The sequence below is a fragment of the Phaenicophaeus curvirostris genome, chromosome 4 (assembly GCF_032191515.1).
Source record: "Phaenicophaeus curvirostris isolate KB17595 chromosome 4, BPBGC_Pcur_1.0, whole genome shotgun sequence".
NCBI lineage: Eukaryota > Metazoa > Chordata > Aves > Cuculiformes > Cuculidae > Phaenicophaeus > Phaenicophaeus curvirostris.
This window is the reverse complement of record NC_091395.1, coordinates 55,120,257-55,144,797: the sequence shown is the minus strand read 5'-3', so window position 1 is coordinate 55,144,797 and position 24,541 is coordinate 55,120,257. Positions and strand designations below refer to the sequence as shown.

The 24,541-nt window shown below is 36.3% G+C and overlaps 1 protein-coding gene across 1 annotated transcript in view; it reads right to left on the bottom strand.

Annotated features, from left to right (window-relative positions):
- Nucleotides 1-24,541, bottom strand: part of ARAP2 (ArfGAP with RhoGAP domain, ankyrin repeat and PH domain 2) — a 138,059-nt gene that overhangs the window by 56,384 nt on the left and 57,134 nt on the right. Inside the window, exons 10-19 of the mRNA XM_069856192.1 lie at nt 22,661-22,776; nt 21,295-21,494; nt 20,498-20,583; nt 19,659-19,841; nt 16,163-16,337; nt 14,669-14,803; nt 9,336-9,480; nt 6,941-7,043; nt 6,083-6,281; nt 3,953-4,016 (exon numbers count right to left, since the gene is read on the bottom strand). Of these exons, the coding sequence (XP_069712293.1) occupies nt 3,953-4,016; nt 6,083-6,281; nt 6,941-7,043; nt 9,336-9,480; nt 14,669-14,803; nt 16,163-16,337; nt 19,659-19,841; nt 20,498-20,583; nt 21,295-21,494; nt 22,661-22,776 (1,406 nt within the window). The remainder of the gene's footprint in view (nt 1-3,952; nt 4,017-6,082; nt 6,282-6,940; nt 7,044-9,335; nt 9,481-14,668; nt 14,804-16,162; nt 16,338-19,658; nt 19,842-20,497; nt 20,584-21,294; nt 21,495-22,660; nt 22,777-24,541) is intronic.

Below are 24,541 nucleotides of genomic sequence, written 5' to 3'. Positions count from 1 at the left end.
TGGAATTGTTGTAGCCATATATAAGAGGAAATGGCAAAGTTCGAACTGAGTGGAAAAGAGTTTGACACAGCATGTTACACTATTCCTTTAGTACTATTACTCACAAACCAGCAGAGATTAAGACTATGATTCGCAGAAGATTTATAGTGCTTCCCAACAGAAAAGATGCACATGTATATGCACATTACCATGTTTTTAATTTTCCTGCAGAACAGCAGGATTTGAATTACAGTATTATGCAAAAGGATAAATTTAAGTCTCAATAGATTATTTTTTTGTTATCTAAAGAATTATGCTATGTGCAGGAAGCAGCATCCTGTAAAGTGGCAATATTATTACTTCTAAACAAGTAAAGGGCAACTCTGCTGTATATAAATGAATTGGTACCAGAAGAAAAGAGAGGAAATACAGTAGTGTAGTGAACTTCAAAGATAATTTCAACTAATCTGGTTTTTGGGGTTTTTTTTAGTTTTTCACAGAGATATGAAAGAGTAAGCTATGTGCCTGTCAATCAACTGTTGTGATATATCAATTCCCTAAACTATAAGAATATCTTTTATTCTACAGATCATCCCATCTTCCCGTCAATGCATCACACAAGAAAAAAACCCATACATCTAAACTACTAAGAGAGTATGTTCTCATTGTTTTCCAAAATTTGTTGAAAATTTGTTGAGTTAAATTATAATTACAGTGGAAGAAGTTACTTAATTTTTAACAAAGAAAATGGGGTACCTGTCTAAGCAGCAATTCTATAGCACCAACACAGTAATGAAAGAAGTTGCTGGTAAAAAATATAAACGTGAAAATGCTTGCTGCTATTGTGGGAATTCCATCGTTCACGGAAGGCAACTAATATTATTTAAAAAGAAAACAAACAAACTTTGCCCAGTCAAAAGTCTCCAGAACAGTTACCTAAGAAAGTCAGATATGAAGCAATCTCAGCATTTACTACAACACTATAAAAAAGAAGCAGGGAGTAAAGGAAATTAAATCAATACAAGACAGCTCAGAATTCAGTCAGTTTACTGTGGGAAAGGCTTACAAAGGTCATCCCAAACCTCAGTATTTTTGGGAGAGAGAGAGCACACCTAGCATACCTTTCAACCATAAAAACACTTTCAAGCAAACTTAATGTGTTTTTTTCCTTCTTGGAAATCAGTTATTGATCTCCATGATCCCAGAAGTTGGTATGAAGAGGAACGGGGGGAAAAAAGCAAAAAGCAGAAAATCAGAACTTTCCTAAAAGAAGAACTTTCATAGAATCATAGAATCACCAGGTTGGAAGAGACCCACCGGATCATCGAGTCCAACCATTCCTATCAATCACCAAACCATGTCCCTCAGCGCCTCGTCCACCCGCCCCTTAAACCCCTCCAGGGAAGGCGACTCAACCCCCTCCCTGGGCAGCCTCCGCCAGTGCCCAATGACCCTTTCCGTGAAATATTTTTTCCTAATGTGCAGACTGAACCTCCCCTGGTGGAGCTTGAGGCCATTCCCTCTTGTCCTGTCCCCTGTCCCTTGGGAGAAGAGCCCAGCTCCCTCCTCTCCACAACCTCCTCGAAACAGTAGAAGTCCTTTAAAGAATTCCATGAAAAAACACAGACCACTCTGCAGATCTAGCTTCTGCTGTTCATGTGAAAGTAATGATCTCTTCCACAAAGCTTTCAGAGACAGTAGTAATAACAAATACATGTATTTCACTCTGAACTAATTGCTGTTATCAATATGTAGTTAACGTAAGGCTTAAGACAAAGCATATAAACACAGACTGAAGCGTACTGCTGTCCCATGTACCACAAAACCAAGCAATTTCGTGTCAAGAATACACCCAAACTTATAGAAGTAATCATGTCTGAAAGTATTTTTACTGCAATGTTTACATAGATCTACTTATCAGTCAGACTAAATGCTTTGCACAGACTGAACCAAAATGAGTTCCTATAAGATAAATTCAGTGCTTTCTACAGTATGTTTATATATGTGCTACTTCTTCCAGCTAAAAAAAAAAACCTGATAAAGAGCTCACACTTCATAACAAAGAGTTTGCAATAGTGACTACATGCTGAATAATGGCAGAGTTTTCACTCTGTTAAATATGAAACACACACAGTCCATATCCAAGAAATTAATAATTTAAGTACTCAAACAAACAAGAAGGCTCACCAATGCAGATTTTTGCCTTAGTGAATTGAGAAAATTGAATTGGCACAAACGACCATAGCAGTCCAAGACCACCTAGTCTCAACATCAAGTAAGCAATTCTCAGCTTCTCAACTTTATTGTAGACTACCACCACATCCCTCTGCACCAGAAGTCAAACATGAACATGCCTCATCCACAAAAGTGCAAAGGCTTATCTGTAATCAACCTTGCAAAGTGCAGTAACTTTAACTATATCTGTATGCTTCGTTGCACAACTCTGCATTGGGAAAGCATTGATACCAAAGGATTCTGAGTAAGGTTTGTGGGGAGGAAGGGTGAGAAATAGAAATCAGCACAACTCTGTGCCGTCCAGCAATCCTTTTCCATACACATACATTAAAATTTCTTACCACTGTAAGATACAATATCATGCAACTGTGCTGAACACCTGGATACTTGTGGAGTAATATCCTAAGCAAAAATCACTATGTCAAAGCTTATATACTCATATGGCTTTTAACGGTTAAGATAATGTGAACAACACGCATTTAAATTCTTTATGGCAGACTTCAGTGAAGAAAAATTAAACATATTCATGGCCACCATAAATCAGCCAGTATCCCTGTTGAAATTATTTTCAAATAGTTCAGAATTTCCATTAAACTATTAAAATAGTTCAGGGAAAACCTACCTCAGTTGACAGAAATATGATGAAAAAAATAATAAAAGCTGACTTGGAGCTAGAAGGTTTGCTCAGCACTGATATCCATAGAATTAGATGCACAGTTTGTATTCATCTACTGGACTACACCTTGAATGGGACACCTCTGATTCCCTGGTTGGCCTATGCAGCTTACTTAATGTTGCATCTTTCAATATGCTTCTTCAAAATATTTGAACAGGAAAAAGTGTTTGTTTCTGATCTGCATCAGCTTACTGGATATGGGAAGAGTCAAAATTTGGAACACAAGAATTACAATACATTTCTACTATAAGTTTCTCCAACTCTGAATAGATGCTAAAAGGTATCTGTGGGTGTTGGTTTGTTTTTTGTTTCCCCAACAAGAAGAAAAATAATCTTCCTCTATTAATATATTATTGTCTGTTCAGAAAACTGTGTAAACACTGCACCACTTCTTACACAGATGTTTTCCCATTAATCTATCTTTGAAATAAACCCCGGAACTATTACAAAATAAGAAATATTTTCAATAGTTTTGCTTTCATCTTCAAATTTGTACCCATGTATAAGGTAGAAATACTCTACCTCACCTCAAGTTTCAGCCTCCCATATCACTATATTTGACGGTCCTCTCAGCAGAATATTACATGCTTGGGAGCAGATAAGGATCATGGTGTGCTTCACAAGTATGTTCTTTTCTACATAGTGTGTCATTAAATGAGATCAGACATTACAACACAACATGCAGATTGAGACACAGAATTCTGGGACATAAGAATGATTAAAAAAAAAAAAGGAGAAGTGGTAAATGCTCCAAAGAGGTATTCTTTCTTTATAGGGTAAAAGAAGTTAGGTCCTTTCGAAGAAACCATTACTGGCATTCTCATCTGACTGGGAATAATATTCTCAGTGGGAAATCTGCTTTTAATTAAGCAGTACTTGTTAGCATTTCATAACACAGACTTAAAACATAATTAATACACAAAGACTTTCCCACCTGCAAAAAATTCTGCAAATTTACTCTCTCTAGCAATCACAAGTGAAAAAGCTCCATGACTGATAAGCAAGAATTCAAAGACATCAATATAAAAGCAGAACAAAGCTTTATTCAGATGGGAACCTTACCTTCCTTTTTCAACAAGCAGCAGGATATCTATTTTCTCTCCATTTTGCATTACACTATTGATTGCTGAAAACAAAACACATACACATCTATATGATCTACACAGACACAGTGTATATATAGACAAATACATACATGCATGCACATATGGACATGTTTTTTCAAAATTATCTTCAGAGACAAAAGGAGCACGGAACTCTTTAACATTTCAGATGATTAATACCTTAATAATTGAAATAAAAAATCCCACAAAATATGAAAATATACTCACATTTACAAGAAAAATTAATAAATAAAATAATAAAGAAAGGTTAAACAGGTACTTCTTAATATAAACAAATAGTGTTTTAGTATATTAAAATTTAACTTACATTTACAAGTTTATGAAGACATTATGATTCAGAAGTAAGCTGGATTTTTGAGTTCATTAATTTACTTGCACCCTAATGGCTGTAGGTATTTACAATAACATAACATGAATTGTATGTTATACCGTGAAGATCACTGCCACCCTTTCTTTATGTTGCCTTATGCTACTCCTCCCCAAAAAAAGCACCCTGCAAAACCCCTATATTACACATAATAGAGAAAATACTTCTGGACAGTTTCCAGGAATAGTGCTTGCAAAAATATACTGTGCACTATACTAAAACCGGTAAATTAAATGTATTGTTTACTAATCCAAAACTCTGAATAGTTAACTCTTACAAAGTCGAGGACTTACATATAAACCACATCTTATATCAACTAATACCCTGAGACAGTAAAGTCCTGAGTATTAATGAAGGTGAATAACATTCCAGTGCACATTATATGATGCTTTTGTATCACACATATTGCTGGCCTCATTCACATTTACTCATTCAATCATCAAGAAGGTAATCGACTATACTTCCACTGATGATTCATCTTTTGGCAAGTATCAGTCATACAATTCAGTCTTAATAGTGGAATATGTTTATTTTGGGGAAACCAGAAATCAAAGAAAAGACAGGACTATGTAAATATACTATTTCCAAGAAATACAACTCTGTTATACAGCTAATAATTAAATATCAAAACCCAAGCAAAACCAGTTTTCAACTGAAAGCTAAATGCGTATTTCATTTCTATACTTGAGATATACACAGATTTTGGATGTTCATATGTTTAGGGTAGGAGCAATTATAGTTGCATTGTCAAAACTAACATCAGAAGCAGTTCTCCCTCCTGCTTTATTTTTTAAATCTTTATCAAGATCAAAAAGTATTCACAATTTAAATGATAGCTAGAGGCATAAAAACATTCCTGATTAAAAACCACTTTCATGCTGTAACTCACAGTAAATGTAAGATGGCAGTAAATAAACAGTAGAAAGCCCGGTGGCATTTAGGCAAGTTCCTGCAGAACAGTCCACAATCTGACAGCATTTATAAAAAGGATCATCAATAAAAAGCTAAACCACCTTCTCTATTTTATTTTTATATAAAACCTCAATTTATTTTTACTTTCCTACATAACATATTGCCGTGTTCAATATAAACACAAGTAGAGCAGATATGCCCAAAGAGATTCAGAGAATAATTACAGCTAATGATATAAAATTGATCTTAGAAGACCATTTGTACACATACTCTTATCTTTCCATGTCACGATATTGAGCAAAAAATATTTTTAGTATCAGAAAAAAAGAGAAGTCTATTACAGTTTCCAAAATAGTTTTCCAAGAGAATTATAATTTTTCCAGTACATTTCAGTATTTTAAAACTAGGCCTGTCAATCATCTTGAGAACCTGTTCTGCAGTGAGTATTTCTGCCCTGTCAAAAATATGAGACATCCCAAAAGGTCATATATTATTATTCAATTCTGTACTCTTGTAAGAAACTGCTGTAACTGGAACAGAAATTGTCTTCATTCATTATGAAGCTGTGAAAAATCTCTCTAGCGTGTGCCACTAAGTAGTGAAAAGAATCCAAGACAGAAATTTACCAACTTCATATTTAGAAGAAAGTTGGAAGAGCATCTGACCTAAGCAAAGAAATAGTTACAGAGCTCCCTTATGTTTATGACTATAAAATGTAATAGAAATGTCCTTAACAGATTAATTCCATACAGTACTTCCTGAATTCTAGATGTTAAGCAAAATTCTTACTTAGTTCTTGCAACCTCCTCAGATACATGCAATCTTCTTGAGCATCCTCCATTTCAAGACAAAAATAAAGGCTTGACTTCTCTATAGCAAACCAGCCTTTTTTCCACTGATCCAGGTTGTGGCAATCTTTGTAGTACAGCTGGCCAATCAGCTCACAGTCTCTCTCTAACAAGCATTCAGCCACAGGGGGAACAAAATGCTACCAAAGAAAATGGGGTGAGTCAGATGAAGGAAGGAAACCCTTTACACCCCCCCAAAAAAACAACCCTAAAACAAAATCAAGAAATTGCAAATCTGTAAGATCCAAGTCACAGTAAAAATGCAAGACTTTCAGATTTATCATTCATAAACCCATAAATGTACTGAATTTAAATTATAAAATCAAGTGGAATGTATTTTCTCCATTCATACTCTACAGTTCAAACAGTTTTGCTTTTTAAACTAAAATTGATTTAATTAGTAATGTGACTACTAGCATGCAGTACTGTATAATATACAGCATAAAATACAGTACTGCTTTATGAATTCTGTTTCAGCAAATAAAAGAACAGAATTGCAAGCATAAAAAACTTAGCTGAAATAAATTCATATAGTATATGTCTTTATGCTAGAGCACCTTTAATATATTTTTAAGGTTGGCATTAAAAAGTTGCTGTGATTCCTTTTCCATTTTATCTTATTATTTCAAATATTAAATCACAGAATTTATGCCATGCTGCTGCACAGGAAAATTTTACACACAAGATAGATCAATGCGTATCAAGAATGGCTTCTCAGAGGATTTTAAGCTAACAATGACACTTTATTCTTTGTGAAAAGGCTTCTGGCCTAACTGTAAAAGACAATTATCTGTATTACCTTAGCTATCGCCGAAGTCCATTTTCTTTGTGAATATGCAGTTTCAGCTCCAAACAGAAAAACACGTTCTGACATTAAGTAGATTTCAAATGTAAAGATGTCCCTAAAGCAAGTAAGAGGAAAAAGGCAGCTGTAGTTAGTCTTTGTAACAGTAGACACATGTGAGTCCCATTTCCCTCTCTACTTTTTCACTATTTCATACCTATGGAACGGAACCTATCTGCATTTCTCCTCCAATCTTACAGGTACAAGACAGCTAATAAAGGAAAATTTTATAACACAAAATGATCAAAGGGCTTTTTGATAATATGTGTTTAGGGGTTACTGCATAACTGTTTTTTCATTAACTCTGAAATTAATAAAAATGTTTATGTACATGTTATTTCAGCAAGTATATTTTTGTGTTGCATTCTAAACATTTTGTTCATGTTTAATATAAGCAGAACAACTCATTGAATGGGAAGCTGTAAACAATTTACCACACAATTATAGGACCATTGGCTCAAACGGACTTCCAGATGTCACTCATACCTAGATATCCTGCTCAAAGTGGGACTATTACTAACCATAGAACAGAACAGCAAAGAAAAACCTTGAAAACATTTGAGGATGGAGACTACTATTTCTGTCAGCAACCTGCTTCTATTCTCCACCACCCTTTTAACGAAAAGGCCTTTTTCCAATCATCCAGTCTGAAACTCCTAAGCTGAAATGCATGGTCACTGCCTCTCCTTTTATCACTTGCCACAACCAAGAAGAGTCCTGTTCTGTCATATGCATAACTGCCCTTTGAAGCTGCTATAGCTCAAGAAGTTCTTTCAAGATTTTGGGGTTATTTTTCTTTTTAAGACGTATATAATATTTAAACAGTTGGCCTTGCTTTTCCATTTTTAACTGACAAAAAATAAGGAAAGTAACAAGAAGAAAAAGCAAACCAGTTGAAATTGGGGTGGCATTTGGAAAGTAAATATCTTGGTGGACTTATGATCAGTCTTTAACTTATAAATTATGGTTCACCAATTTATAGCATGATTTCATCTGTGATCTCTTCCTAGAATCTGAATAGACAGATTATGCTTTTTCCTTTCAATGCTGAAGACTGAGATTTGTCTAAACCTAGAGAACTAAACAGGAGTCAGTTATTTCATTTTCAACAACCACTTTGAAAATTATATATAAATACTTAACTCTGACTAGTAGAGGAGACATTTTAAGAGCCAATTATTTCACTAGATGAAATATCAAATTCAGTGAAGTTTCTGATAAAACTACCTAATTGCAGGTAAAGCACAGAAGGAGGTTAGCCATTCCCTAAAAGTGAATTATTCAGCCAACATGCTTTTAATCTAGGTATTATGCTAAAGTAGAACCATTTGGAGATGGAGCAAGCAGTAGGTTAGACTTGGCAGCAGCAGAAGAAAGTGGTATTTTTCTTTTTTCTGGATACCACAAAGCTATGCTATTGCAAAATTGCAAAGGCTATCTCCACTGTATTTTATAGCATGTTGAGTCATCATCATGTTTCAGTATTTCTCTCCTCTGAATGCCCTTTATCTCTGTAGTAGAGTCCTTTTTCTTGTTCTCTTTTCCAGAAGCTTACTGAATAGACTGTTTTCTTTGCAGACACTATTGCTGCGTTATAATTGTATTATAACGTAGAAAGATATTGTTATTTTACATACACACACAAAGAAATTTAAAATTAAGTGTTATGAAGTTTTTTATACAGATCCAAAGCATAGTTTAAACAAAAATGTTGCTCTAAAGAAACCAAGTATCACTAGGATGCAACTCAGATTTAGGCAAATCTCCACATTATGTTTTTAATGTACAAATGGGATATGAAAGAGTTATAAAAGAAAAACAAGACCACAAGAAAAGTTGTTATATTCAAACTAACACAAAGCTGAACAGTTACACTGCTGCCCTCAGCTGCAGAACAAAGAATGGGTTTCAAAGTCTGATAGATCAGTGACCAAAAATGAAAGCACTGCAGAGAATTCTAATCTGCTGCACTATCATCAGGAAGAAACAAAGCAAGAGTTTTGGTATGAGGCAGAGGTCAATCCAAGAAAGAAAAATGAGAATTAATTGTTCAATTTATCATCATGTAACCTTTTAAGCACTGAGAATAGGTATTACGGTTTTAATAAGAAACAGATGTATCTAATTTATGCTGCCCTTTTAAATTACCCTAACATTTTCATTATACCACTATAAAAAAAATCCAGAATACCACTTAGAACTTATTTCTTGAAGTTAACAGAAAACAATTCAGCTTTTTCAATAAACTGAATGTTCAAAACTCAGGAACAAACCAACAGCTCTGAAAATTCAGGATAAAGTCTTTTAAATATCCGAATTTGTTCATTGAAATATTAATTTTGGAACCTACCCTCTATTTGAAAAGACGTCTGACTTGTGCAATGCAAGACAGATAACTTCACTGATGTCAATCATACCATGAGGAGAGGTAGTTTTATCATTTTCATAGTAGCTCAGAAAGCCACTTTCCAAAGCGCACCATCTTTTGTTGCATTCTATGATTGAAGAAATAATAGAAAAGTCAGTTAGCATAATAAAAATTACCTCTTCCTATAGAAGTTGACTCATAAGATGCACAGCTCTGTTGTAACAGTAATACATTTATGATAAAATCTCAGTCTCATTGACTTCAGTGGGCCAGGAATTCTATGTCTGCATTCATACTACTTAAACTACAGAAACTCTAGCACATGGTAATTTAAGAAAAGAATATTTCAAATATAACACTCTTATTTTTATTTTATGGGTAGATTAAATCTCTTCACAAGTTAACTCCACCATTGTAAAGACCTTTCACTTAACTTGGTGTGGAATTTAACAATGCATAGTGCTATATTAGGTGTTTAATAGAAGAGAGTTTGAGAAGCAAAACCAAAACATGCTACAAAGATAGAAACACTGAAAGCTACAATAACAACATATTCTGGTAAGAGCTGCCAGCAAAATGAGTGAGTGAATCATGGTGTGCAGCAGCAAAAAAGGCCTACTCTATCTCACATGTTACTGGAACTAGAAGCCAAACCTGTCTCAATCTGTCTTCCATTGTCTAGTAATGCTTGGGTGCCCACTCACTGTCAAAAGATCAAGGAAAAGAATTTAAGCCTTTCTAATAATCCAGGAAAAAGGTGTCATATGTGCCAGAACTTGTATCCATTGTACACTACAGGCAAAACACTGTCAGAAGTTGTGTTATTTAATATGATTACTTTAAAATGCGTTGCCAAAATAGTAGAAGATGACCACATGACAGAAAGAAAAACTAACAGAACAACCCTTCCCAGGTACATCAGTGGTTGAGCTCAGTAGTCTCCTTCTGCATGCCCAAGTGTCAGATAGTAACGAAACTCTACAGAATTTATTCCTGTATGTTGGGAGAGATAAACGGATACATCCTACAAGTAGACAGGCAGTAGCTATAGTCATTTCAGGATGTTGTGTTCACATTAGAATGAATTGGAGATCCATCTTGTTGTTTTTCACACATATACCTGGCAAGGGTAAATTTATTTAGCAACACTGCAGTTTACAGAATGCTAACATTTGAAGGGTGCTTTAAACATGTAACAATTTACAGTGGCTAAGCATGGTTAAATTACCATGTTAATAATTCTATCTTCAAATAACTTTGACGTGGAGGGAAAAAATCTGCAGAGATAGTTAAAACTATTGTTTGGTACTTCTAGTTAAAACCAAATGTCTGCTCTCTCTTATAAGCCTACAATATAAATACAGCACATGACACAGCATCTGAATGACCATTTGTTACTCAAACTATTCATACAATCATTCCAGCTTACATTTAATTCTTAGAACATTATTTGAAGGTGCTTCTGTTCCCATCCCTGTAGGGAAGCAAGTCCTAATAGAAAATGTTTATTTTTACAGTCTCAAAATTCCTATAAAGCTGCAAATATTCTGGTAAAGTTCTCGTGAGAATTTGGTAAAACAGCTCTGGAAATAAATAGACAAAAAATATCAAACAAAAAAAAATGAACTGCAGTTGTAGTTTGGCAATACTTAGTATCCAATTAGTTTTTTCTATTATTAGCTATATGATTTATGCATGTTTTATAAAAATCTCTGTAATATTTTATTACTGTTTATTTGTATCATGCCACTTGCTATCTACGTTTATTATGTTCTGTCTAAATACACATTTTAAAACCTAAAATAAAGATAAGATAAAGAGTTTGAAAATGTATAGGTGTACAGCGGTTGAACACCAAAATGTTTTGATTGTTTAGGGTCTTTTGTAGCTTTGCTCCTCCCCATGCCCAAAAGGTTGTTCTACAAAACAGCTCATCACTTCAATATGCATTAAACAGTTACAACTCTCAAAGATGATTTTGGAATGTCAAGGCTTTCAACAGGGCTCCATAAAATCTTTTACACTAAAAACAGAAGCAAAAACCCAAACCTGAGGCACTAAACCTCTAAAACTTTACTATTTGATCCACTGCATCACAACAGCACCAATGTTTGAGATCTCTTGCTGCTGATCTTCAACAGCAGTTATTTAACAAGAACTTTCCTCATAAGTTACACCCTCTTGCTGAAACTACTGATGCTGCTATAATGGAAAGCACACTCAACACTAGCTTACTCTCTCCTGCACTATCTGAAATCCATATAATGAAAAAACTGCCTGTATTTCCAGGTGTCCTACCTAGTTGTTATAAAACCTGGGTTCAAATCCACAGCACTGAATGATTTCTTGAGTGTCCTTTTATCATTAGGGCTCAGCCAACAGAACAATCAACAGTTTTCTGCAAGAATAAACGCAGCACTTAAATTCCCAGCCCTTGGCACTAAAGGAAAGACTGACAAATGCCTAAGAGATTCATAACACTGAGGAAGAACTTAGCTCTAGTTTAACGATTAGACAACAGCATTCTGGCTTGCAGCCCTTTTGACAAACAGAATTAAAATAAATAAATAAATCAGTAGATTGAAAGCTGGTTCTACTTTGGGACAGGGCCCAAAATTTAGACAAGTGCTGTAATCCCCAGTGAAGGAATGGTGCTTTCTCTCTGGTCCAGTGAGAACTCAATTATTTTGCAGCAAGTCAGAGCAGCTTCAACCGGAGAGCATCTTTCTTTTCTCTGGAACTAAACATCTAGGTCCCTTTTTTGGGTAATGCAACATTCTTACTTGAATCTTTACAGGCAAAGGAAGGAACTTAAACTGTTTATCTGCCACATATTAGTACTCTAACCATTAAATTATTTTCTAAAAACAGTGAGAAGGAAAAAAAAATATTCCCACCTATTCCACCTATCTGCAATACAGGTATTCCATACTACTTCCTGGAAATATAGAGACAGTTCTTGATGCAGGGGAAAAAAATCAGCACAGAAGGGAAAAAAAACTAAGTGTTTTATGTTTTAAATAGCAAAAATATCTCTTCAACGAAACTACTTCTTACACATGGCTGAGATATATTAGAACCCTTGGCTAACAGGGTTTTCCAATTCAAAACTGCGTTGTTGGGGTTTTTTTGCTGCTGCTGAAAGAATGTTATTATTACATCTTCCTCTTTTGTCCCTTTCGTCATTTGTCTTCTCGAACCACAAATTGTTAGGGAAACCTACCTTCCTGTGTATCTGTAAAACACCCATCCCAGAAACATCAGCTCTGACAAACCCATGAGTAATTCAACATTAGTGTAAAAACAAAGCAAACAAACAATCCCTCCAAAAGTTCCCCAAAAAACAAACAGCAGAACAGCTACCATCTACAAGACACTATAACAATTTCAAAGGCCAAAACCTGAGCTGAGGAAAATCTAGTTCCTTTCCATTACAGTGTGCTCCTCCAAGTACTAAGTGCAATGTTAAGCAATAGACTACAAACTTTCAAAACAGCTTCATTTCTGTCCACTAAAAAACTTACGATATAAGACATTCAAAATTCAGTGGTCTGAGACCTTTCTTCATAAATACTTTTAGGACATCCTAGCAGTAATGCTCACTCTCACTGCATATCCCCCAAATCTACCACAGAAGACATTTTTGTGAGTCTTTATAGCTAAATCTTCAATCTATACAGGTACTGCCAAAATTACACAGCAATTCTAACACACTATTGTGTTAGCAACAAAGCTGGTGAAGGGGCTGGAGAACAGGCCTTAAGAGAAACGGCTGAGAGAGCTGGGGTTGTTTAGCCTGGAGAAGAGGAGGCTGAGGGGAGACCTCATTGCTCTCTATAACTACCTGAAAGGAGGTTGGAGAGAGGAGGGTGCTGGCCTCTTCTCCCAAGTGACAAGCGACAGGACAAGAGGGAATGGCCTCAAGCTCCGCCAGAGGAGATTTAGGCTGGACATCAGGAAAAAATTTTTCACAGAAAGGGTCATTGGGCACTGGAACAGGCTGCCCAGGGAGGTGGTTGAGTCACCTTCCCTGGAGGTGTTTAAGGCACGGGTGGACGAGGTGCTAAGGGGCATGATTTAGTGTTGGATAGGAATGGTTGGACTCGATGATCCGGTGGGTCTCTTCCAACCTGGTTATTCTCTGATTCTATGATTCTAGAAGAGATCGGTAGTATTGCCTTGTATATGCTGTCTACTTCTCTTAGTGGAGTCTGTTTTATTTGCTTTTTTAAATGAATATATAGATACCCACAGCACAGAAGACAAGGTCTGTACTTAGAGCTAGTAGTAGTAAGGTTTGTGGTTATCCCTTTCTTTCCTGAATAAGCTCAGCACAGTTTCAGAACAAGCCTCAAGAAAATCCTGTCCAGTAACAGTCCTCTGCCAAAACAGTTGTCTTCATTAGCAACTGCAAAGTTGCTGGGAAATCAGGCATTAGTTCGGCTGATCAACCAATGCTTTCAAGATTCTGGACTCACAATAACAAAGATTCTTCAAAAGCACATTTGAAGAAGAGTTGTGTGTTTTAACATGATTTAATCTCTACTAAAGATATTAAAGGCATACAGCATGGAAATATGGACATAATCATATAAAAATATTCATATACTGACACAGGTTGTCAAATCAAGACTTTAGGAGCAATGAACTCAACCATAAATCAGCACGGATTTTCTAAATCCACACCATTTGCTTGTTTAGATGGGACAAAAATATAGGAACACAACTGGAGATCCAAAGGGAAAAGAAAGGAGCTAAGGAAAATATCAGACAGCATCTCTCAAAGAGTCACTGAAGACAGATATAAACACAAGAATATGTATATCTAATGTGACATACATACATTTCTCACCCCACAAAACTCAATTTGTCATAAAGTTTTTGGAAGTGCTCATTTCCACTTGGAATACTTTTTAAAATGTGTGAGCTTGAGAAATATCCTAGGTATTACCCATTTGGACTCTTACTAAAAACTCAGTGATACTTCTAAGCGATTTCTGGAATATTATCATTTTAGACAGAAACTGATTTTTTGACAACATCCATCTAAATGTAATTAGAGTGAGAAGTTTTTTTTATTTATCAAGAATTGTTGTTAACTGAATGAATTTTCGGTAGTTCTTTTTTTTTCCTGTGTCAACTACTGAATCAAGACAATTAATATTTTCTTTATCTGAAAGAAGTCTACCTAATCAAACGAGGATATATCATATCAAAGACATTTTATACTTTAAAAAGAATTTAAATAGAACCAAATTTCTCCAAACCATACATATTCATGTATTATTCAAATGCATAAAGTAAAAGTTAAATACCTTCTTTTAATTTCTTCTCTGTAATGAGCTTAGCAGTATTAGAAGAAACTTTGTATAAGAATTCACAAAGAAAGGTAGAATGTGAAGAATCTTCAGAGACACCACTTTCAAAACGAGCATCATAGTTTGGGAAATCTATTAAAAGATAAAAGAGTTAAGTAACCTACAGAACTTCAGCTATATCAGCTATAACCATTTCACCACAGATCTTCTAACCATGTATCTGTAAATATGCAGTTGCTCCATAATATCTGTACTACAGCACAGATACATCTTGATTTATTTTTATAACTAGCGTAAAATTCTTACATATTCATAATAAAACACTTCTTCACATTTCTTGCAACATTGCCTACCAGTACTCACCAGTGTAATCTAATGTACAGTTTACTTGTGTTTTAGGCTTTTATTTTCATTCCTTCTGTATTATTCTTCAACAGAAGGGAGCTGTTTCTCTTGAAGACTTATCTAGAAGTTTCCCACCAACTCTGGCAGCACACAGACAGATCTGAAGAATCACTGTCAACCTGCTATGACCTTTCACCAAAGAGAAGAACCAAGTAGCACCAGAAAGTGATGATGCTGCCTTGGCTGTAAGGCTAGAAGCAGGAGAGATAGAGCCAATACAAGCAAACTTTTCTCTGTGCCTTAGGACCACATGAGAGCATAGGTAGCAAAAACCACAGCTGCATGTTTACACAGTGGCTGAGCCCAATAACTGAAAATCCAGCGCCAGGCACTTGTGATAGAGCAATGTGTAAATCATTATGTGAACTTTTGTTCTCAGGCTGCTTAGGATACACTACAGCCTTTTTAAAAGGTAAGCACATTCACATCCATCCTCTACAATTTTTTTTATTTATTTATTTTCAATAATAGCTTTCTGTTTTCAAGAGCACCATAACAGTCACACACTGCAACCAGTTGACTTTCAAGGACGAAGTTTAGCATGTGCTCCAAGCTTTAACAAGAGCTGTGATCTGAAAAATAAAAGATAGCTTGCTGGGATAGATCATTTTACAGGTGAGTTTTATCTTGGGAGGAGAGTTTGTGAAGAAACAGGTCTGTCTGTGTGAAGCAGGTGCAGGGAGGTCGGTATCAATTTAAATAATTTTTAAGAAAAAAACAAAGACCCCAAAAAATACTTTGGATACTTGTTAATTGTATATACCCTGTATACAGCACACAATCAGTGTATTTACTGGTAAAAGCCTGATAATATTGGCAGAGTAGATCACGTTTTATTTCTGTGCTATAAACAGGATATTAGATCTGTTGACTTTTTTATTAATTTTTTAAGTCCTAAACTTGATACCTGAGCAAATTAAAAGTAAACGTACACTATTACATACCCTTCCTGCTGAAATACAGTTAACAACATAACTCCTCCTCCCCTATAACACAGTTCAATTCAATGCAAATTTTTCTTAATTCCTTCCTTCACATCTGCTCAATATAAAATTAGAAGATGAAAACAAAGAGAATATAACCTACCTGAGAACTTATTATGGTACAGGAATTCCATTTGTAGTCTTTGTCCAGCTTTCTTGGCTAATAAGTATGGAGTACTGTAGACAGGGTCTCCAGTGGCACACATAGCATCAGCCCCACTAAATAACAACATCAGAGTTTCTAGCACATCTTGTTTAACTACGGCAGCACACAGAGCCTTATTGCAGAGAGGGAAAATAAGTCTGTATCAATTAGAAAGTTATTGGCAACAAGTATGTATAATTTATATGCAAATCCTTTCACCTCCAATATAGTTTCCCTGCATTTTCAAAGACCATAAACATTGAGAAGCAGCAGGAATCATGAAGCATGGTCTGAATCTAGAAAAAAGGAGCAACAACAAAAAACAAAAATCCAAAACCAGCATCAACCTAAACCCTGTAAGATGTTGCTGTCACAAGTTTCACATGGGAAAGATAATATGAATTAATGCAACATAATGAACTCTTCAGAAGGCTGGTTGGCAAAGTCTCATGGGAGACAGTACTTAAGGGCAAGGGAGCCCAGGAGGGCTGGGAGCTCTTCAAAAAGGAAATCCTAGCAGCTCAGGAGAAAGCCATCCCCATGTTCCGGAAAAGAAGCCGGCGGGGAGAAAACCAGCTTGGTTGAACAGAGAGATCTTGAGTGATATCAAGAAGAAGAGAAATGTTTATGGGCTCTGGAAGAGGGGACGGGCCTCTTGGGAGGACACAGGAGGGAAGTGAGATTGTGTAGAGAAAAAATCAGAAGGGCTAAGGCTCAACTAGAAATCAGATTGGCAAAGTCTGTGAAAGATAACAAAAAACCTTCTATAAACATATAAATAATAAAAGGAGGACTAGGGAGACCATAAAGTCCCTATTGGACGCAGAAGGAACAACAGTGACAGGGGATGAGGAAAAGGCTGAGGTACTTAATGCCTTCTTTGCCTCAGTCTTTAATTGCAAAGAAAGTCTTTCCATCTGTGTACAAACCCAGGAGCTAGAGGAGCAAAATGAGGCTCCCATGATCCAAGAGGAGGCGGTCAGAGCCTTGCTAGCCCGACTAGACAGTCACAAGTCTATGGGGCCGGATGGGATTCATCCAAGGGTATTGAAGGAGCTGGCAGATGTGCTGGCCAAACCCCTTTCCATCATCTTCCAACAGTCCTGGAAGACTGGGGAAGTCCCACTGGACTGGAGGCTGGCTGATGTTGTGCCCATCTACAAGAAGGGTCGCAGGGAGGACCCAGGAAACTACAGGACTGTCAGTCTGACCTCAGTGCCAGGGAAAGTCATGGAACAGGTGATCTTGAGAGCTATCATGAAGCACATGCAAGAGAACCGGGTGATCAGGCCCAGTCAACACGGGTTCACAAAAAGCAAGTCTTGCCAAACTAACCTGATCGCCTTCTATGACAAAGTGACTCGACTACTGGATGAGGGAAAGGCTGTGGATGTGGTCTTCCTGGACTTCAGCAAAGCCTTTGACACAGTTTCTCACAGCGTTCTGCTTGAGAAACTGTCAGCCTCTGGCCTGGAGAGGCGCACACTCTCCTGCATGGAAAACTGGTTGGATGGCCAGGCCCAGAGAGTGGTGGTAAATGGTGTGAAATCCAGCTGGAGGCCAGTGACAAGTGGGGTTCCCCAGGGCTCAGTGCTGGGTCCAGCCCTCTTCAATGTCTTTATCAATGACCTGGATGAAGGCATTGAGTGCACCCTTAGCAAGTTTGCGGACGACTCTAAGCTGGGTGGAAGTGTCGATCTGCTGGAGGGTAGGGAGGCTCTGCAAAGGGATCTGAACAGGCTGGACCGCTGGGCAGAGTCCAATGGCATGAGGTTTAACAAGGCCAAATTCTGGGTCCTGCACTTGGGGCACAACAACCCTGTGCAGTGCTACAGACTAGGAGAAGTCTGTCTAGAAAGCTGCCTGGAGGAGAGGGACCTGGGGGTGTTGGTTGACAGCAACTGAACATGAGCCGGCAGTGTGCCCAGGTGGCCAAGAAGGCCAATGGCATCTTGGCTTGGATCAGAAACGGCATGACCAGCAGGTCCAGGGAGGTTATTCTCCCTCTGTACTCGGCACTGGTGAAACCGCTCCTCGAATCCTGTGTTCAGTTCTGGGCCCCTCACCACAAGAAGGATGTTGAGGCTCTGGAGCGAGTCCAGAGAAGAGCAACAAAGCTGGTGAAGGGGCTGGAGAACAGGCCTTATGAGGAACGGCTGAGAGAGCTGGGGTTGTTTAGCCTGGAGAAGAGGAGGCTGAGGGGAGACCTCATTGCTCTCTATAACTACCTGAAAGGAGGTTGGAGAGAGGAGGGTGCTGGCCTCTTCTCCCAAGTGACAGGGGACAAGACAAGAGGGAATGGCCTCAAGCTCCGCCAGGGGAGGTTTAGGCTGGACATTAGGAAAAAATTCTTCACAGAAAGGGTCATTGGGCACTGGAACAGGTTGCCCAGGGAGGTGGTTGAGTCACCTTCCCTGGAGGTGTTTAAGGCACGGGTGGACAAGGTGCTAAGGGGCATGTTTTAGTGTCGGATAGGAATGGTTGGACTCGATGATCCGGTGGGTCTCTTCCAACCTATGATGGGTTGGTCTATGGGTCTCTTCCATTCTATGATTCTATGATTCTATGAACTCAGGGTGAAGCTTGTTGTTCATTTATGTAAAAAATTCTCCTCAAAATACAACTTATATAATAAAACACATGGAAAATAACTCTTCCTTTTTGACACAATAACCACTGAACAAATGAGACTTCTTTAGTTCAAACCACAATAACTTTTAAATATTACTGCCTCCACACAATCTCCGAATACCCACTGAGATTATTTTACTCATGTAATTGAATGCATAGCATAGTAATATATGTGTACTTAAACTCCTCTATATTCACAAATCCTTAACAACTCTGAAATCAACAGTCAAATGGACATCAAAACTTACAAAGAAATTGATAATCATAATTAGCATCTTCCATTTTTTAACTTTAAAGAATTTATTTTTATTTGTGCAAAAGAAACACTGAAAACACACAATTCTCATCACTAACTTTAGCTTATTTCATTTCCAATTAGCTACAGGCTACTATGTAAGCATGCATGAGCTACTTTCACCATTGATAACACTGACTTATCTGAAGTACTGGAATGTTAGAATTCAGACAGATAAGATATCAAAAACAAATAAAGGAATCCAAAGCAGCAAAGTGGGAATTTGCACCCCTAGAGCGTGTACTTGAAAAAAATAAAGATCCATATTCATTGATGGCTCTGGAGGACATAGCACAGACACCATGTAGGTACCATAACCGCCTACAAAAAAACTGACTGGAAGAACTAGGAACTAAGACATCTTGCAATGATGCCTGTAAAGGCCCCAAAACAACACTACTCAGCTCTCTGAGAATGCCTCTCAAGATTCTGAATTTATTTCTCACCAGGTTAACAAGATGAACAAATTGCACACAGATACAATACAATAGAAAATGTATGGTATGGGCTTACCCATTCTAGTATTACCTTATTCAGCTGCTCCTTGGTTCTGTATGAAAAAGGTGCTTTCCTGAATTTTCCTTCTTTGTATTTTTGTGTAATGAATGCTATCCTTTTTTCTGCAGAGGCATCCATATGCAGCTCTTCTTCTGCAGGAAGATTTCCTGCCCAAAAACTATTCGCCCTCTTATTTCCAATGATGATAAAGAGCTGGATGAGGTGCAAGAAAAAAAAGCCAAATAGTATGAAGAGTATGAAGCTGGCTTCTAAATAGTTTCAAGCTGCTAAAAGTTGGAAAAGAAACATCTTAAAGAAAAGAAAATTATCTGTATGACACAGAAGGCTCTCTCAGTCACTGTCTATGGTCATACACAAACTAAGTCTGTAGTCATCATTTACCATCAACAGCAAATAAGGCTAACCAGTTATATTTCAATACATATTAGACATACCAGTAGAAGGTCTGAGAAGACTAGCACATGTTTTAACACACTAACGACTCAAATCTCTCTACCAGCACCACTTTTTAACCTCAAGTAACTAAACTGGTAGCAAGAAGTTTCTTTACTCTTCAATAATGGCTCCCCTTTCCAATATTGGCCATCATGATTGCTCTCAAAAAGTATTCTCTTTCTTTTTCCCTCAAAAAAAAAAAAGGTTCTTGGAAAAATACTAAGATAAATTGTACATATAATTATCAAAACAAATAAATATTTTGCATGACACTAACATACGTTATTCCTGGATATATCAAGTTTAATGTAACAGCAGCATGTTGTTTAGTAGCTATATGTTCTGATTTCTTGAGAGTAAAGCAGTAACTCTTATCCACACAGTTTTCAAGATGGAACAAAGAGTTAGAATACCTCAATAAGTTCATTGCTCCAAATGCTGGCATCCATTTTTAGACTCCGGACCTTTGAATCTCTTGGTCCTAAAGATCTGTGCTGTCCTGAAAATCCAGAAGTATTTTTACTTAAATAAAGCTGAGATAACAAATAAATTTAATGAAGACTGATATATTCTGACTATTTTTTAAAAAGAATGGGTTTGACATTTGAGCATAAAACAAAAGCACCGAAAAAAAACCCAAAATGAAAAGAAATTGATTGCATTTGAAAGTAATGAATTAACAAAGAACGCTGTCTCATCTGGAATACTTTGGAAGGGTTTTTGGAAAGAAAGCCTAGAGTTATAAACTGTTTCCCTGAATATACTGCTTAAGCACATATTTAAATCTAATACATGACAGAAATAGATTTTTAGTAGTATTTTAAAAAGCCATCCCTAAAATATGCCCTGATGTAGCAATACCCAAAAACTGTACCCTGAAAATCATTATACTTTGACATTCAGCCTTGCAAAAGCCAGTCATTTCCCACAAAGTGTTTGTGTCATAATTTCCACTAACTGTGAAGGATTAGTCACCTGAAGGCAACCAATCACCTTATAGACCTGTCATTTAAGCATGGAAGTGCTTTACAATAGGATGACCTTGCTATTAAAAAAAAAAAGTTATGTTCACTTTATGTTCACTTTCTGTTTATCAAAATTTTCACAAGGATGGCATTGTAAAAATGAAAAAAGCCAATTCAAGGACATACACAGATATGCAAATATGACATTTTGTAGAACCCATACAGCCTATCATTAATTACTCTACCTGCACACTTCTTACAAATGACAACACAGAGATTGATGGATGCCCAGTCAGGACTGGGAGCTTTACAGTCAGCACAGCTCCTGTTGGACTCATTGAACCAAATCTTCTCAGCTACTTCATAATCAGACAGAGTTTCTGCTATTGATTGCTGCAGTGCTTCAATCCAGTCTTGTTTCTCTCTTTCTGATTCTGCTGTAAAGCTGAAACAATTGACTTTTCTGTGTTATTGATCTTTATTTTAAAGGCCAATTAAACATAGTCTGTAGTGTCTCTTATTTATTACATTTACACCTGAAATCACAGTCAAAAAATCTTCCTCTACACAGGTATAAATACTAAGATGGAATGTATTGTTTTGTGTTTTCAGTAAATGAAAACTCCATCTGGTTTTGTGTTTAGTTTTCAAAAAAACCTCTAGTAGCATGAGCTACACAGCTTTTCTAACATTTGATTTACGTTCCCGAGTTACTTTCAATCTTTTTATGTTACTGTACACTAAACTTAAAGCCTGAACTTTAACAAAAGCTTAGAATGATGTAAGGAAACACAGAGAATTACTCAGGAGTAAAAACAGACTTGCTAACTACATCAGCCAACACAAGCTTTTAATTTAAATTGATCTTTTTGAAAAACATAAATAATAATAACCAAACAACAACATGGTAATGGCTTAGAGAGAATCAGAGAACTATGTACCCAGTAGCCACAGGTTCCAGCCATTGATCATGACTAATTTACCTGCTACTCTAGTTGACTAAAAATGAAAGGAACTTCTTTGCTAACATTTAGCAAGCCCAAGAGAACAAAGAGATTTCTTCTACTCTTGCATTACTAAGTTTTAATTTAAGAAACACTACAACACTTGAGAAAACGCTTTAACTTGCAAATACTTTTATTTTCTTAAAAATCACTACAAGTCACAGCATCAGCCAAAGTGAAGCTTTCTACTTATTTCAATGGAGGATTCCTACAAGGGATAGCACATGAGCGATTCTTTTCTTTTTCAGTAAAATGCTTAACATTAAGTGGATGTAGCATTATTTCACTACTGCAGTTTATTATTCTTTAAGATGGAGTCCATTTGTTTAAGTGACTTTTTTTTCTGCTGCCCTTGCACAGAATGAACAAAGAGCTCTACATAAATATATGAATCTGCAGGCATAAGATATCTAGTCAGAGAGGTAACAGATTAAACACACAACAAAACAAAGAAAAGAAAATCCTTCTGTTTTTTAAAAAAGTGCTGAGTATTCTCAATAAAAACATTATCTTTTCATCCAAATAGGTAAGTCACTTTAGTAAGAACCAAGTATTTCAGTGCGTAACATATTTGTATACTTTGTAACGTTAATATTAAAGTTCTCACCTAAAGCTTTTATAAGGAGTAATTATTTCAAAAGATTGTTTTGCAGTCCGATCCACATGTTTTACATTTGCCACATTCATAGGAATTAAAGTAATACCAAATCCTGTCTTAAAATCCTAGGGCAAAGATAATAAGAGTTAAATGTTTTATCATCCAAGAATCAAATATGTGCAAAACAATTGAATCCATATGGCTGAAAATATCCAAGGTCAGTAATATACATTTTGGCCACAGCACACAAGCTCCTTCAGATTTATTAACAGATAGGCAAACCTATATTAAATTTTGTCCAAACACTACACTTCTAATTGCTAGAATCACCTTACCTGATTATTAGTAGGATTAAAAATGCATACTGTGACTAAGGTAAAAAAAAAAGTTGAAAAAAACTATGGAATTATCTAGCTTAAATCATGCTTTAGTGACCAAATAATACTTATACAATAAACATTATGTAACATTATATAATATAAAATTATTTCTTAAACCTTCGGTTGGTCATTTCTCCTGATGTATTACATGAACTTAACATGTGAAAAACTTCTTTGAAAAAAATGCCTGTACAGCAGCTAAAATAGACAAAGGGTCATCCATAACTCAATTATTAGATATGCTAAGCATTTTTGCCTTAAACTGAAACAATTTATCTCTTCTCCTCTGTATGGAACAATGTCCCTAAATAAAAATCAATCTTACATTAGAATAGTTGGGAAATAAAACGTCCACTGAGGTATTGTGAGGCTCTCTCAAATGCACACATTTTGGAAACACTGATAAACATATATGCCTTCGCAGCATCCTACTTCATAAATCTGCCAAACAGCAATTATACAAAAAGTAGTTCTTTCTGCACATGTATGTTGAGTTTTATTGCCTAATAACTGAGAATTTCATTAAATGACATTAGAGAAAAGAAATGGTAACTAAACTTTATTCAACTGTTTCCATATTGTTCCTTTTTGAAAATCCGTATCCCATATTCTTGTCAGTCTCCTCTTTTTTATGCCTTCAGACAGTTATCTGCACCCACTTTCCTTGAAGCAAATGGAGCCGGCTGCATGGAAGCAGTCTACAGGCCAATGATTGCACACATTTCTGCCTATGAAGACAGACACCAACCTTTCCTGTACTGAACTTAACACCGAACTAAGATAGCACTCTAGAAGCTAAATGCATTAATTTGAAAGTCTTTTAACGCTAGCTGGAGCACCAACACGCCAAAATTTGCACACATACCCAATGTATAAACAATCCCACTGAAAAGAGAATAATTTGTATTTTAAATTCAGCAAATGCATAAGAACTTAAGAGTATTGAATTGCAGTGTGAGGAATGTCAGAAAGTTAAGAAATTAGTAGAGAGTAATATACTTTTCAGAACTGAAGGTGGTGGTAAATTAACCAATTTGATTGGTACATCAAAGTGAAGTTATTTCTGTAATGGTTCAAACTCTTTAGGGTAACTGTACAACACTTGGAATAAATCAGTCTTTGTGAGTGACAGGTACACTGGAACCTAATTTTCAAGGTTCAGAATTATATGCTTTCAGGAGTCCCGTCTTGTTCTCTCCTTCAGAAACAGAAGTGGGAATTGGTACAGGGAAGAAAGAAATACTCCACTTTGAAAGATAAATTCAGTCACTTTGAGTGCACAAGAGGACAATAGGGCCATTCAAGCACTATACAACATGTACTGACAGCAAGACCAAGCTGTATCTGTTCAGAATAAGAACTGTCTTGCTTCTACAGACTGAAAGCTTATTGTTTTGGATAGATTAAACTGTGTTAGACTTTCTGACAGAAGATGTTTAAGAAGACTAAAAAAATACAGGGACAAAGTTGAGGGTTTTTTTTAAACACGTATGTCTTAAATGTCTGTATT